At 38.7% G+C, this 17,449-nt stretch overlaps 1 protein-coding gene across 1 annotated transcript; it reads left to right on the forward strand.

The window, feature by feature from the left end:
- The first annotated feature begins 1,756 nt into the window (after nt 1-1,756).
- LOC121385922 lies at nt 1,757-10,268 on the forward strand. Its single transcript, XM_041516714.1, has 3 exons — nt 1,757-1,762; nt 8,578-9,420; nt 10,190-10,268. The coding sequence occupies exons 1-3, from the start codon at nt 1,757-1,759 to the stop codon at nt 10,241-10,243; spliced, it is 903 nt and encodes a 300-aa protein (XP_041372648.1). The 3' UTR covers nt 10,244-10,268.
- The last annotated feature ends 7,181 nt before the right edge of the window (nt 10,269-17,449 follow it).

Here is a 17,449-nt window from a genome sequence, read left to right on the forward strand (position 1 = left end):
TCGCTCGATGCGCGGTCGGTGTTGGATCGATCCCGTCGGTGGGCCCATTGGGCTATTTTTCGCTCCAGCCAGTGCACCACGACTGGTATATGTACTACCCTGTCTGTGGTATGATGCATATAAAAGATCCCTTGCTGCTAATCGAAAAGAGAAGGCCACGAAGTGGCGACAGCGGGCATCCTCTCTCATTATATTTGTGGTCCTTCACCATATGGTTGACGCCATATAACCGTAAATAAAATGTGTTGAGTGCGTCGTTAAATACAATACTAGTATTTCTTTCTTTCTTCTTTGTCTCAGTGTATTGTCAATCCCCCTATAAACTATGTTCGCTACAATCTAGACACACACACACACACACACACACACACGCACGCAGACACACACACACACACACACACACACACACACACACACACCACCTGCATATATACCTGCACACGCGCTTGGCACGTGGTGTAGCCCAGTAGTAAAAAAATCGATCGATCCCAGTGCACCATGACCAGTGCCTATATCCAATCGAGGTTCTTCCGAGGAAAACATCTGACTTCGCAACAGGGGCGGGACGTAGCCCAGTGGTAAAGCGCTCGCTTGATGCGCGGTCGGTTTGGATCGATCGCCGTCGGTGGGTCCATTGAGCTATTTCTCGGTCCTGCCAGTGCACCACGATAGGTATATCAAAGGCCGTTGTATGTGCTATCCTGTATGTGGGGTGGTGCATATACAAGATCCTTTGCTGCATTAGAAAAGTTTAGCGGGTTTCCTCTGATGACTACGAGTCAAGAGTTACCAAACGTTTGACATCCAATAGCCGATGATTAATTAATATATGTGCTCCAGTAGTGTTGTTAAACAAAACAAACTTTAACCGACTTCGCCAGTGACTGGATCTCGGGACAAATGATGGCGGAGGGCGAACTGGAAATGGACAGATTATGTTTTTTGATTTATTGATGCGCGGTCGGTGTGGGATCGGTCCCCGTCGTTGGGCCCATTGGGCTATTTCTCCATCCAGCCAGTGCACCACGACTGGTATATCAAAGGCCGTGATACGTATTTCCCTGCCTGTGGGATGGTGCATATAAAAGACAGCGGCTTTCCTCGTTCAGTATCTATGTGGTCCTTATCCATATGTCTGACGCCATATAACCGTAAATAAAATGTGTTAAGTGTGTCGTTAAATAAAACATTTCTTTATCTTTTTTTTTTTTAAATCGTTTATATATAGTATTTGTGAACATTAGAAATAATTGTTTATTAGTTCCGTACTTTCATTTACTAAGCCAACATTTTCAATGTGTCGACATTTTCACAAGGATACTGTACTACTGTACATTACAAAGTCTACCATTTAAAGGAACAGACCATAGTGTTTAAACACCACAGTATTATTGCCCACTATTAGAGCCGTTTATGATCACTGAAATGAGACATTACTTATATTTTATTCTTTAGATTATCCATTTCCGTAGAACCAAGGAGTTTCTGGCCATTCTGTTGCTTGCAGTACCAAAAATGGCATTTTTCTTTTAAAAAACCCAAACAAACAAAACAAAACAAAACAAACAAACAAACAACCACGTGCTTCTGAGAAGTAGCGGCTTATTGATTCAAGTCCTAGTCTATTTTAAAGGATATTTCCTGTTTTAACGTCACAGACTCTTCTTTCTCTCTATTGTAACTTTATCCAAATGAGTTTCAGGTTTATAAATTAATTAAACTTAGTTAAAACTAGGATCTGCGCCTTTGAATAACAATGTCGGTAATAGTTTTAATAGTGTGTCGTCTCTCATTCTGAAACCACACGTGCAACACGCATATCATGCACTAATACAGTGATCCAGTTGTAAATCGCTTGCTTGATGCGCGGTCGTCCTAAAATCAATCTCGTTGGTGGGCCCATTAGCCTATTTCTCCTTCCAGCCAGTACACCACGACTGGTATATCAAAACCGTGGTATGTGCTATCTTGTTGTCAAATTACACTTTTTTACGACGATTAATAATGAAATATACTCTAGTGGTATGTGCTATCTTGTATGTAGGTTGGTGCATATAAAACAAAATACCTTACTACAAATGAACAAATGGAGTGGGTTTCCTCTGTGAGACTATATGTCAAGTTACAATTTTTTTTTTTTAACGATGATTAATAAAGCAATGTACTCTAGTGATGTCGTTAAACAAAACAAACTTTAACAAAACTGTTTTCAAGTAGCAGGGCACAGCTGAAGAGAAATCCATATCTACAACATAGTTAAATCTGTCCAGGACTTCATTATAGGGAGTAGTATATTTTATTTTCTTCTTTATTTCTCTTGCGTTTTGTTTCTTTGCTCTTTTCATTATTTAACTTAAAGGCGCATACACTAGTTTCAACTAGTAAATATGGACACTAAGTTTAGTTAATCTGCAAACATGTAACCCACTTGGATAAAGTTACAACAGGGTGAAACAAGTCTGTGATATTAAAACCGGAAAATATCCTTTAACAATAGACTAGAACTCGAATCAATAGCCGCTACTTTTCAGACGCTCGTGCGTTTATTAAAACTGTGAAACATGCATTTTGTGATATTAGAAACAACCACTTCGGTTCTACGGAAATGGACAATCTAAACAATAACATATATTTGTCTGTCCCTTTAATTCTTTGATTTTTATATTGATATTGTTCACAAACCAGCCTCGGTGGCGTCGTGGTTAGCCATCGGTCTACAGGCTGGTTGGTACTGGGTTCGGATACCAGTCGAGACATGGTATTTTTAATTCAGATACCGACTCCAAACCCTGAGCAAGGCTCAATGGGTAGGTGTAAACCACTTGCACCGACCAGTGATCCATAACTGGTTCAACAAAGGCCATGGTTTGTGCTATCCTGCCTGTGGGAAGCGCAGATAAAAGATCCCTTGCTGCCTGTCGTAAAATAGTAGCCTATGTGGCGACAGCGGGTTTCCTCTCCAAATATGTGTGGTCCTTAACCATATGTCTGACGCCATATAACCGTAAATAAAATGTGTTGAGTGCATCGTTAAATAAAACATTTCTTTCTTTCTTTGTTCACAAATTAATTTTAATGCAGGATTGTGTAAATATTTTTTTAAAATAAAATTGAAATAGTCTTTATTGGAAATGAAAACATACGTTACAACGTCTTCTGCTACTTAACTTCAAATTGGCAAAACAAATTTTGGTCCGGTTTTAACATGACTTTATAATAAAGTTAACTTTTTAAATGAGTTTTTTATATACGCCTTTCATTTCCGTCACTGCTATGTGAACGTGACGCACGAACAAATTCGTGTTAGTAACAGACTGTTTTAGAAATAATATCATAATTAAATCTAAAACGGTATCACTGATAATATCAGATTGCGCAATGAATCCATGCACGTGCAATCACGTTCCCAATCACACTTTTAGGAGTGTCTCCCTATAAAGTCAGACAGATGCGGGCTGGACTTCACCATTTATTGGCGCTGTGATCGAATAACTGTAAAGGTAATATTTTGCTTTATTTTTTTTTTTTTTTTTTTTTTTTTTTTGCTTGTGATGTTTTAGTTTTTAGCAATGTCGGCACAAAATATGTGCGTTTCGACTAGGATGGGTTCCAGAAGAGACTGATGTCGCCGTGTAGTTGATACCATTAATGTCATTAGGCAAACATTGAGATAATATCGTTTTTCAAATTAGTATGTTATTTTTTGTTGAATCACAAAAGACTAGCATGAAGTTATCTCATTCTACGAGTGTAGGACTCAGACTAGAAAGTAAAACATGGCCTGCTATTATGTTGTTGTTTCTTAATATAACAGGCCAAAAGAAATATGGCTTGCTAAGAAAATATAAAAAAAGAAAGAAAGAAATGTTTTATTTAACGACGCAATCAACATATTTTATTTAGGGTTATATGGCGTCAGACATATTGTTAAGGACCACACAGATATAGATAGAGGAAACACGCAGTCGCCACTCCATGGGCTACTCTTTTCGATTAGCAGCAAGATATCTTTTATATGCACATCCCACAGACAGGATAGCACTTACCACGACTTCTGTTACACCAGTCGTGATGCACTGGCTGAAATAAGAAATAGCCCAATGGGGCTACCGACGGGGATCGATTCTAAACCGACCGCGCATCAAGCGAGCGCTTTACCACTAGGAAAATATATGGTCTGCAGTTAATAAAACAGCACGTGGAGAGTGGAGGGTTTAGGACAGCGCGTGCAACATTAAACACCTCTGAGGAGTATTTTAGAACAGAATCAGATTAAAATAGAACAGACTCAAGAGCTCAGCTTCAGCTAAATAAAGGATGAGATAAATTATACATATATCTGTCTCTTGAAAAGTGATCTGCGTATTCCATGGTAGTTTTAGCAGACGTTGTTTTACATCACCTGCTAGGTCAAAGAATGGATATCATTTCTAGTTTTGCAGGCCGATATTTCGAGCTCTGCTGTGAAACGTTTGTGGATTCTCAATAAAAAACCAAAACCTAATACCCCGTTCTAGTTTTCCACCCCAAAATATGTTGTGAAATATAGCTTCAGGGAACACAAGTTTCAGAGTTCGCTACAGAATTTTAAGATATTAACAGTAGCTGCTAATCAATTGTCATTTCAGCCACTTAAAATCAGCCAACCTGTCACAAATCAGTCATGGCTTCACTATTTCTCATTTCTTATAACACGATTAAAAAATGTATTGCCTAAAAAAATTGTATGTATGTATTAACGTTATAAATAGCTACTTCTCCTCTTGAAAACCTGTTTTATTTTGTTTGATCTTCTGTTAACGATTTTAAAATTTGTATTTATTTATGTGTGTATATTTGACTGTAGTCCGAGTACACTGACGGTGAGAGAGCTAGACGGACAGTTGGACAATCATCAACGTTGATAACTGTCCAAATGTCCGTCCAGCTCTCTTAACGTCTGAGCACTCGGAATAATATTACTATTGCAATCTTGGCGTAGGCTATATGCTCTATGTATACAATCCTCTGATGTCATCCAATAGCGTATGATTAACAAATCAATGTGTTCTAGTGGTGTCGTTAAACAAAACAAATTTTAACAATCAGCTGATGATACCGGTTTGTTGGATTCCTGTCACGTTTGTCCGGGTTGTTTGCCATACATGGTTTTCCGTCACGGAAGATAGCATGATGCCTCCTGTTGAAGTGACTGACACTAGTTTTTAAACACCAAGGCATAGTTTTCACTATTAGAGTCGTTTTTGATAACTGAAACCATAGTCTACATACATTTTCTTATTTAGATTATCAGGTTCCGTATATCCGTTTCCGTATATCCGAAGTGTTTCTGGTCATCCTGGTGTTTTTAATATCGCAAAATGTATTTGTCTTATTTACTTACGTGCTTCTGGGAAATAACGGCTGTTGCATCAGGTTTTATTCTCTTCTATTACATGTTTGTAGATTAACTAAACTAATGATAGGCTCAGGCTACCAATTGCCAGCTCAAAGTTGACCAACTTTATGTTGTCACGACTTATACGACTGTCAAGTTGCTAATCTGAACGGTCTTACTACTCGATTCTCGTCGTATAACCCTTTAGTTGTTCAAATCATGTTACAACGGCAATTTTGTACGCTTACTAGCAATCAATGAATTATTAATGTTTAACGACATGTCACCAGGAAAGATATAGATTGGTTACTGTGTGTTAAATAAAGGTAAGGATATTAATACGATTATTGTCAATAAAAATAAAGTAAATACCCGACAATACTGAAAATACCAGATAAATTTTCAAATATATTTTTGCGGCGAAACTGCTAATTACCATCGCAAATTGCAAGGGCTTTAATCAGACTACACAAATTCCAGCCATTGCACGACGACCGTGTGTCGTACTGATTTTATAAAACAATTGTTAGGATATTTGTATTGCCCCAGCGAGAGCGAGGGTAATACATGGATCCTGAAACGAGTTTCGTAAAATCAGTACGACACACACGCGAGTGTAATAAGTGTTGTATTGTCCGTATTAGTTTTGGTTTTGTTCATGAAAAACAAGGCTCGTCTCAAAATGTTTTAACCACAACTAGAAGCACACTACGAAATGACGTCATATGTCACATGCGCAGTGTGATCTAGGACTGGGGAAGACATGTTATGTTAAGATGCCACTTCCCAACATTACGTTATTACACGTGTGCTTCGTATGGTTGTTATTAACTCGGTTATGTTGAACCATGTGAATAACAACAATATTCTTTGCTACTATATTAAAACAAATTTAGCGGGTTTCCTTTCTAAAACTGTGTCATGATTACCAAACGGTTGACATTCAATAGCAACTGATTAATAAATCAAACCGAACATTAGAAACTGACAATGGAAGCTGTTTTTTATCGTTTGGTGTGTGTGTGTGTGTGTGTGTGTGTGTGTGTGTGTGTGTGTGTGTGTGTGTGTGTGTGTGTGTGTGTGAGTTTCTGTGAAGGTTTTGGTAACTATTGGCATTCTCTTGCATTTCATTTTATTTCAACTTATTTTCGTGCTTATAGCCAATTAAGGTTCAAACACGCTGTCCTGGGCACATACACCTCAGCTATCTGGGCTGTCTGTCTAGGACAGTGGGTTAGTTGTTAGTGAGAAAGAAAAGGACGTAGTGGTCTTACCCACTGAGTCGTTAAAACTCGCTCTGGGTGGGAGCCGATACCGGACTGCGAACCCAGTACCTACCAGCCTTATGTCCGATAGCTTAATCACGACACCTCCGAGGTACTTTCTCATTGCGATGTGTAGCATTTGATATCAATTGGGGGATTAAAGTATTTATATTTTACCCACTTGCTTGTAGATTGCTTGCTTACAGATAACTTGGCGTGCCGCTTGCTGTAGTGACATTATTTACCCATATCCATAGGCAACGGCAGATACCGATTAACATAGACTCGGTTTGATATTTTCCATATTAAAAATCACTCGTGCCGAATCATCTATTTATTATATATCTATTCAATCTTACTATAGTAATATTAAACAAATTCAAACCGGACATTTTTATAGAGAATTTGGTTTTTATATTTACTGAAGTTATTCCTTACGTCATATGAGTTACACTTATGTCATATATGATTTACAAACTACATCACATCTTATTTGAAATACAAATTGCCGCAGAGTACGATTCTTATAGTCCAGTCAATTTATGCGAAAAAGATGTTCAAGTAAATACATCAATGAAGTATTGATCCTAGATTTAAGAAAGTGCAGTCATGTCATATCTTTTGACGTTAAATTAAAAACCGTTTTGGTTTCCTGTTTTTATGAGGGGAAGAAAGAAGATAATATAGGCCTACATGTATGTAATAAATAGAGAACGTCACACAAGTTGCGTTCGTTTCCTGTTTATTGCACTCGTTTATTTTGCGCTAGAACATACCACGAGACCGCGTTACGCAAAATAAATATGAACAAAAAAACAACAACAAAAAAACGTATGTGTACAAAACGATAGCCCGTAGGTCCATTGGTGGTCATGCCATTTTTCTGTACGTCATGGCATCAACATTAGTCTACATGTCCTCTACCATTTGTATATTAGTGGACCGTTAAAATCGTCGTCCGAATTATTCAATGCTTTACATAAGCATACGAGACAGGGAACGGGGGCGGGACAACTGCACCCTAGTGCTAAAGTATGTACTAACGTGAGACCTTTTTACTATGTATGTCCATCATTCTACCTTCACAATTAGTTGTAATCCATGTCAAAATGCTTAGTGATTCGTTTCCAACCATGTATAGTTGTTTAGTAATAATGCTAATTAAGAATAAATGTTGATATCCATATTCGGGCATTTTTCGTTTAATTCGGACAAAAGTCAGCATGCCCCCCCCCCCCCTTCCACACACACACACACACACACACACACACACACACACATACATACACTGACACACACACACACACACACACACACACACACACACACATACACATACACACACACACATACACTGACACACACACACATACACACACACACACACACACACACCTACAGAGATGTGAGCCCGTACGTCTTTGAGACTTTAGATCGACGACAATAAAGTATTTTGTTACTAAGTACTCCCACTAATTTTATCGATTATAGACCACTAATTAAGCAAATCAATCCATATCGCCTTTGGCTCAACGCCATTTCTGAGCTTTAATTGGATGCAGGCACGTCAAATAGTTATAAGGAAGTAAGTAAAAGTAAAAGTTTGTTTTGTTTACCGACACGTCTAGATCACATTTATTTATTAATCATTGGCTATTGGATGTCAAACATTTGCTCATTTGTATTACATATATCGATATCACACTAACTGCGCACCAAGCGAGCACTATACCAGTGTGCTACGCCCCGCCCCAAGTGAGTAAGTAACGTATGTGAATATATATGTGTTTATTTTCCAGATGAAATATTCTCTGATGCTTATGTTGGTTGTGGCCATCGCCGCAATTCACCAGGCAGAGAGTTGGCCTTGGGGGTCAGACGTAGTTGCGAACCAAGGAACAAACAAGCGATTTTGGCCTTGGGGGTCAGACGTAGTTGAGAAGCAAGAAACAAACAAGCGAGATTGGCCTTGGGGGTCAGACGCAGTTGAGAAGCAAGGAACAAACAGGCGAGATTGGCCTTGGGGGTCAGACGCAGTTGAGAAGCAAGAAACAAACAGGCGAGATTGGCCTTGGGGGTCAGACGCAGTTGAGAAGCAAGGAACAAACAGGCGAGATTGGCCTTGGGGGTCAGACGCAGTTGAGAAGCAAGGACCAAACAGGCGAGATTGGCCTTGGGGGTCAGACGCAGTTGCCAAGCAAGAACCAAACAGGCGAGATTGGCCTTGGGGGTCAGACGCAGTTGAGAAGCAAGGAACAAACAGGCGAGATTGGCCTTGGGGGTCAGACGCAGTTGCGAAGCAAGAAACAAGCAGGCGAGATTGGCCTTGGGGGTCAGACGCAGTTGAGAAGCAAGGAACAAACAGGCGAGATTGGCCTTGGGGGTCAGACTCAGTTGAGAAGGAAGGAACAAACAAGCGAGATTGGCCTTGGGGGTCAGACGCAGTTGAGACGCAAGGTACAAACAGGCGAGATTGGCCTTGGGGGTCAGACGCAGTTGAGAAGCAAGGACCAAACAGGCGAGATTGGCCTTGGGGGTCAGACGCAGTTGCGAAGCAAGAACCAAACAGGCGAGATTGGCCTTGGGGGTCAGACGCAGTTGAGAAGCAAGGAACAAACAGGCGAGATTGGCCTTGGGGGTCAGACGCAGTTGAGAAGCAAGGAACAAACAGGCGAGATTGGCCTTGGGGGTCAGACGCAGTTGAGACACAAGGAACAAACAAGCGAGATTGGCCTTGGGGGTCAGACGCAGTTGAGAACCAAGGAACAAACAGGCGAGGTGCGTATTAGGACTAGTGGAAAAACAACAAATAAACAAGTGAGGTACAGTATATTATGTTCTTATTCACTAGACTGAATCATTCAATTTTGCACAGTGCTTTATAAATCTATCTGTCCCTCGCGTTTTATGACGACTGTCATTATAACTTATGTTTACGACGACTTACGTCATAACTTGGTTTACGACGACTGACGTCATAACTGGTATTACGACAACTGACGTCATAACTTATGTTTTACGACGGCTGACGTCATAACTAATGTGTCAAGTTGTCATTTCACGTCTAATAATAGTTTAATTGTTTTCTTCCTTTTTAAATTAACATTTTCAACTATATTTAAAGTGAAGCTGTTACAGTATTGTATTGGACGACAAGGGGGTGGGGGGGGGGGGTGGGGTCTCGAATAATTTGTAAAACATTTCCTTCCTTCCTGTCTGTGGGATGCTACAATAAAATATCCATTGCTACCAATGTCAAAATATAGCGGTCACATGTTTGACATCCAACAGCCGATGATTAATAAATGTGCTCTAGTGGTGTCATTGAATAAGACACATTTGAACTCTCTGGATACATTTTTTTTTGTTTTAAGACATTGTGGAAATTAGCTTTTTAAAAACATTTAAATATGCATACATGCATGTTCAGGTAACACTAAATGATTTTCAAGCAGCGTTCTTACTGTGCAGTTTGATATTACAAGTCTAAAATGATTTTGTTTTTTGTTTTTTTTTGTTTTATTAATAATATACATTTTACTTTCAGGTCCTTCCAACAGAATGTCACAGTTCGACCGTTAATGAGAAATCTACTGTCTAGACAGAAATAAAATTTGCATCTAAAACATTGGTCTTTGTTCCAATGTCATCTCTATCGCATAGATATGAAACAAAGTGTTGGATCGGCAGGGAACACTGCCCCTACCCCTCCCTCTCCCCCTCTTGCCCAGCTTTGAAGCTAATATTATGGGATATATATTAGTTCCATTTTCAACAAGGGGCCAACGCTGTATCTGTGTTCCCTGTACTCTCCCATTTTCGACAACTATCTCCCCATCTCTATCTCTGTCTCTGTCTGTCTGTCTGTCTGTCTGTCTGTCTGTCTCTCTCTCTCTCTCTCTCTCTCTCTCTCTCTCTCTCTCTCTCTCTCTCTCTCTCTCTCTCTCTCTCTCTCTCTCTCTCTCTCTCTCTCTCTCTCTCTCTCTCTCTCTCTCTCTCTCGTCAAGTATGGGCTAGAGGGCACAAGCATCTTTTTGGATTAATACATAAAGTAGTACAAACTTACATTGGCTCCCATGTTTCCTGATGTAAACACAGAATAAGCGACCTTGAAAATACGGTGACTTGCTATTAAACGTATTCTCCTTGCCTTTATCATTAATACAAATCGAACAAATTTGCATATGAGATGGGTGTTTGGGGTGACCTTGACTAGTGAATCGTCTACTTCCGCGCGTTGGTTTTTCTTGTTTGTTTTGTTGTTGTTGTTTTGTTTGTTTATGTTTTTTTTTTTTTTTTTGCTTTTTTTTTTTTTTTGGGGGGGGGGTTCTATGTTCCTGTGTTGTTGTTTTTTGCTGGGGTGGGGGGTGTAATAGGAACGGACCCCATGTCGTCTAATATTGCATATTTATTAAACAAAAGATATACGAATAGATATATGAGCAGCCATTCGGCAAACCAAATCAAAATTAAGCATTAGCTCCCCATTCTCTTTCAATGAACCGTTCCAAAAGGCGCCAAAATTACTTCAAGAAATGTGTGCACCATTTTACTTTTTTTCAATATTCAATAGCATCAAAATGCCCCCGCCCGCTACCGACCCCGGTCGGGCTGCTGGTGTCCTCTTGCACCTGTCAGCGCGGGCGATCCCCTCCATCCACCAATCTAAACCCTGTTCCTCTCCTGGGTGGAGGAGCTGGCCCAGGCCGACACCTGCGCCCACGACAGCCGTGCGCTACAACAGCTTGTTCTCAATGTGCAGTTAAACCCTATGACCTGACCTGACCTGACCTGACCTTTGATACATTTTCTGGAGCTAAATCTTCCTCTTCCAGTAGTCGCTTCCCTGATTGTCCAGGACAGGTTCTATTGCGTGCACACGTCAAGTCGAATCTACAGGCTGGTAGGTACTGGGTTCGGATCCCAGTCGAGGCATGTGATTTTTAATCCAGATAACGACTCCAAACCCTGAGTGAGTGCTCCGCAAGGCTCAATGGGTAGGTGTAAACCACTTGCACCGACCAGTGATCCATAACTGGTTCAACAAAGGCCGTGGTTTGTGCTATCCTGCCTGTGGGAAGCGCAAATAAAAGATACTTTGCTGCTAATCGGAAAGAGTAGCCCATGTAGTGGCGACAGCGGGTTTCCTCTTTAAATCTGTGTGGTCCTTAACCATATGTCTGACGCCATATAACCGTAAATAAAATGTGTTGAGTGCGTCGTTAAATAAAACATTTCTTTTCTTTTTCCATATCAAGTCGACAGGAAATACATTGTCACGTTCGGTGGCTAGCAGGATATATATTATATATTAAGGGTGTGACGGTACACCTACCTCACGATACGATACGTATCACAATACATAGTCCACAATACGATACGTATCACGATACATAGCCCACGATACATAGCTCACGATACTATACGTATCACGATACCTGATTCACGATACCTGATTCGCGGGGTTTTCCCCAGTAAAGCAACAAGTTGAAGCTTACGTGAAGTGATTTCCAAATACGAAATATACTTGATAACAGTGAAACACTGAATAAAAAATTAAGTTTGTTTTGATTAACGACACCCCTAGAGCACATAAGTTATTAATCATCGGCTATTCGATGTCAAATATTTGGTAATTTTGACATATAGTCTTAGAGAGGAAACTCGTTATATTATTCCTTTAGTAGTAAGAAATGTTTTATATGCACTATACTGTAGACAGGATAGCACATACCACAGCCTTTGATATGCCAGTCGTGGTGCATGGCTGCAACGCGAAATAGCTCAATAGGCCTACTGACGTGGATCAATCCTAGAGCGACCGACACTGAATAAACGCAGTTTTAATGTGCAAAACACATCACACAGACGTATCCCAGTGGTAAAGCACTCGCTCGATGCGCGGTCGGCGTGAAATAAATTCCCGTCGGTGACCCCATTGCGCTATTTCTCGTTCCAGCCAGTGCACCACGACTGGTATATCAAAGGCCGTGGTATGTACTACCCTGTCTGTGGGATGGTACATATAAAAGATCCCTTGCTGCTAATCGAAATGAGTAGCCCATGTAGCTGTCGCCACTTGATGGGCTACTCTTTTCGATCAGCAGCAAGCGTTCTTTTATATGTACCATTCCACAGACAGGGTAGTACGTACCACGGCATTTGATATAGCAGTCATGGTGCACTGGCCGGAACGAGAAATAACCCAATGAGCCCACCGACGGGGATCCCTCCCAGACCGACCGCGCATCGAGCGAGCGCTTTACCACTGGGCTACGTCTGGCCCTCCCCATGAGACGGGCATTTGGCTCAGACTTGTTTTAAACGTCCTTGATATGTACCACCTCATAGACGTGAGAGAACATACCACTGCCCTTGATGTACCAGCCGTGGTGCACTGGTTGGAGCGAGAAATAGCTCAGTCAGCCCACTGACGGGAATCCATCCCAAACCGACCGCGCATCAAGTGAGCGCTTTACCACTGGGCTACGTCTCGCCCCGGGGTCCGGTTTAAAGACGTTTCACTATAGACATTGGGAAGTATACTGAAAATATTCAGATATCAAACATGTAGATAAAAAAAATACCTGTGCAGGTCAAAATCGGGTCAGACCACAGTCCATTTGCTTGACACGTTGAAGAGTTGGATCCACTGACGTAATCATATCCAGGTTTACAAGTGTAACTAGCTACTGACAGAAATATTGTTGAGGAATACGTCAGATCGGCTCCGGCTGTATCATTAGGTATCCCACAGTCGATTCCTAAACGTAAGTAAAACAGGGAATGTATTTATAAGACACAATTATAATGATTGTACTTGTTGGAAAACAAACTTCAATGAATTTTAATGACCTATAGGTAGCACTAAAGCAAATAATTTCCGGCTGGGTCAAAGTTCGAGGTGCACCCAACTTTTGATAGATACGTTAACACCGCAAGTCCTGTGATTGGATATAAATGTGAGTGTGTTGGTTGAAAAAAAAAAAATTCCATCTGGGCTACAAATGTATGCAATTTTATTTCATCTAATACCAGTGCAATGTAGCCTTGTGCTTAGAACATGTATGGGGCACCTGTAAAAAAAAGTACTAAAATTTTGTGCGAAACTAGGGGAGTTGCAGAAACATCTGGTTATACTGAAAATGAGCCATGAAAGGTACCATTTCCAGCAGTTAATACTTTGAGGTACGGGTTTTAGTACTGATATTTATGGGTCATAGTTTTGTTGATACATTGCATATAGTGTTTTTAAATACAATCGTTAACATGGTCGCCTATGGGATTTTAATTGGTATAGTCCAACCTATAGTCCGTCCCAGAGGGAGCCCTTTTTTCATACTATGGAATTTACTACAAGTTATTTGTTTCTGAGCCGATATTTTCTAAGCCGAAATTATGATGGTACTATTTGAAAAAAAAAAAAAAAACCTTAATAAATCTCTAATGCCCTATAGTCATTCCGACAGGGAGCCCCTTTTTCATATTATGAAATTTACTACAAGTTATTTATTTCTGAGCCGGTTTTTTCTGAACTGCACACATACATAATAAAAACAAATTGTAATTTCGAAAACATTTTTACTTTTCTTCTTACGTCAAACTAAACTGAAATTATTTATTTACAAAAAAGAAAGAAAAACAAAACAACATTTTCATTGGATGATGGGACGGACTACAGTAATAATTTGTTGTATTATATTACATGTATATACTGATATCGATATTACAGGTACATTATAATACATTGGTGAAACATATACTAACCTTACTCTGCGTTAGGCTTAAATAGACTTGTATTACAGACAACTACAACATTACTTGAATGTCTTGCTGAACGTGTTACGGCAATACTACCTGTACAGTTTAATGCCGGATCAGACCACTGTCCATTTGACAGACATGTCGAAGAGTTGGATCCACTGACGTAAACATATCCAGGTGTACACATGTAGCTCGCGTCAGATGGGAAAATAGTAGACGTGTATGTCAGGTCAGATCCAGGTATAGTATTTGGAACTCCACATTCTATTCCTGAATACAATTTGAAAAAAAATAAAACATATATATATCGCCACTACAACATACCTACAATCGTCTACTCTATATATATATATATATATATATATATATATATATATATATATGTGTGTGTGTGTGTGTGTGTGTGTGTGTGTGTGTGTGTGTGTGTGTGTGTGTGTGTGTGTGTGTGTGTGTGTGTGTGTGTGCATGTAAATTCTCACATTTTAACGCATTCTTTTAAAATTAGATTATATATTCACAAAGTTTTATTAATCAATCGTTATTGTTAAAGAATATTATTATTGTTATTGCGCTAGGACTTCGCCTATAGTAGCTTTGTAAATATCGTTTTCTAAGATCATTTAGTGTGTTACATTCAAACAAAAATGGCATTCGTCGTCAGTACAACCTTGGTTACAAATATTGCATATTATTTCATATCTGGGTTTATTTAGCCATCTTTCTGTTTCAGTTGGTAGTCTGTGATTACATAGTCCAAATCTAGTAATATAATTCTGTGTTTCCAAGAAATAACATTACAATATGTTTCATATAAATGTTTAGCTTTAAATAATCTATAAATAATTCCTTTTGGCGACGTTTCAAGTAAACTGTACCACTCTTGTATATGCATATCACAATAACTTCGTTCAATCTTTTTTTTAACAGCCAGTATCTATTTATATTACGTTGAAACTGTTGTATCTAAGTATTGCTAAGATCAGCTAAGTCTAAAATGGTCTCTACAAATACACCTATATCTAAATGTATCATTTGTCTACAGCCTGAACAAAAAATGATATGTTAAATAAGTGATAACTTTTTGTCTTTACTATCAATATTCCTTTTACAGTTGCTAATAATTCTACTATATGTTTTACATTTTACCGACCATTCAATCATTCAAACAGATATGCATTCAGTTACAAATTACTGAACTAAAGTTACTGTTAAAACTTTAACAATGTGTCTTCTCTCGTATGAATCATATGACATATTGTACATAAAATATAATAATAATAATAATAAATAATAATAATAATAATAATTGTAGTTGTGATAGTAGTAGTAGTAGTAGTAGCACTAATAATAACAGTAGCAGTAGTTATAGTAGTAGTAATAGTAATAGTAGTAGTAGTAGTAGTAGTAGTAGTAGGTATAGTAGTAGTAGTAGTAGTAGTAGTAGTAGTAGTAGTAGTAGTAGTAGTTATAGTAGTAGTCATAGTAGTAGTAGTTATAGTAGTAGTATTAGTAGTAGTAGTTGTTGTTATTGTAGTTTTAGGAGTATCACTAATAATAACAGTAGCAGTAGTTATAGTAGTAGTTATAGTAATAGTAGTAGTTGTAGTAGTTATAGTAGGAATAGTAGGAGTAGTAGTAGTTTTAGTAGTATCACTAACAATAACAGTAGCAGTAGTTATAGTAGTATAGTAGTAGTAGTAGTAGTTATAGTAGTAGTAGTAGTAGCAGTAGTTATAGTAGTATAATAGTAGTAGCAGTAGTAGTAGTAGTAGATATAGTGGTTGTAGTAGTTGTAGTAGTAGTAGTAGTAGTAGTAGTAGTAGTATCACTAATAATAACAGTAGTAGTGGTAGCCAGCATGAGGCAGATGAGGCTCTTGCCTTGTCTGGAATTTCCCCAGATTTATTTTATTTTTCCCATGACACTAATATTTATTTTACAGGTCTGGGTTTACCTCGGCGAATTTTCCTCTCTGGCTACGCCCCAGGTAGTAGTAGTAGTAGTAGTAGTAGTGGTAATAAGATAAAAAAAACAAAAATACCTGTACAGTTTAACGCCGGATCAGACCATTGACCATTAGCGTCACATGTTGAAGAGTTGGATCCACTGACGTAAATATATCCGTTGACGCATGCGTAGTTTGCCACAGATGGGAATATTGTTGAGGAATATGACACATCAGCGCCGTGTATTGGACTGGGAACCCCACATCCATTCCCTGCAATTGTAATTGATATCTACAAACTTAAACATTGCCAAGTTGTGGGATTCGAACCAAATACACATACTCATATGCGGTTTGACAGTCGAGAACCGTAATTGCTAGACACCGAGATATCAAAAAAAAATAAAAACGGAAGCCCAATTAACTGTAGTTAAAGGGACATTCCTGAGTTTTCTGCATTGTAAGATGTTTCCGACTAATAAAATATTTCTACGATTAGACTTGCATATGAAATATATTTTCTTGTTTAGAATATCAGTGTCTATATATTCAATGTGCTTCAGGTCATCTAAATATTTGCAAGAACCCCAAATCGGATTTTGTCTTCAAATAATTTCGTATATACGAACAAATAATTTTTAAGAAATAAAATGAAATTTAACCCAGTACAAATTTTAGAACAATCAGAAACACGTTTAATATGCAGCCACTAATATTTTATGCAGAAAAATATATTTGATATGTAATTACAATCGTTAAACGGTTTCTGTTAGTCGATAACATCTTAAAAATTGCATCAAACTCAGGAGTGTCCTTTTAAGAATGATAATTGTTAAACAGTCGACACAAAGGTAAATTTTCCTAGCTTGTTTTATAATTTATAGTCTAGACCGTCCTGCCATCATCAATGCCATGCTACCCTGATATTAAACCAGCCTTTTGTCAATAATTAATTCTAAAATTTCCTTTATAAAACGCACAAAAAGTGTATCATTAATTAATAAAATATGCTTGTTATATATTTGTATTTCATGTATTAACCTTAATCCTACCAACTGGGGTCCGATCGGACCACGGGTGGTGGAAAATTTTGTATGT

The sequence above is a fragment of the Gigantopelta aegis genome, chromosome 12 (assembly GCF_016097555.1).
Source record: "Gigantopelta aegis isolate Gae_Host chromosome 12, Gae_host_genome, whole genome shotgun sequence".
NCBI classification, from domain to species: Eukaryota; Metazoa; Mollusca; class Gastropoda; order Neomphalida; family Peltospiridae; genus Gigantopelta; species Gigantopelta aegis.

Excerpts from the sequence above, each read along its gene's own strand:
- LOC121385922 (XM_041516714.1), top strand. Across the intron at positions 9,421-10,189 it reads CCAAGGAACAAACAGGCGAG|GTCCTTCCAACAGAATGTCA; the intron begins GTGCGTATTAGG and ends TTTTACTTTCAG.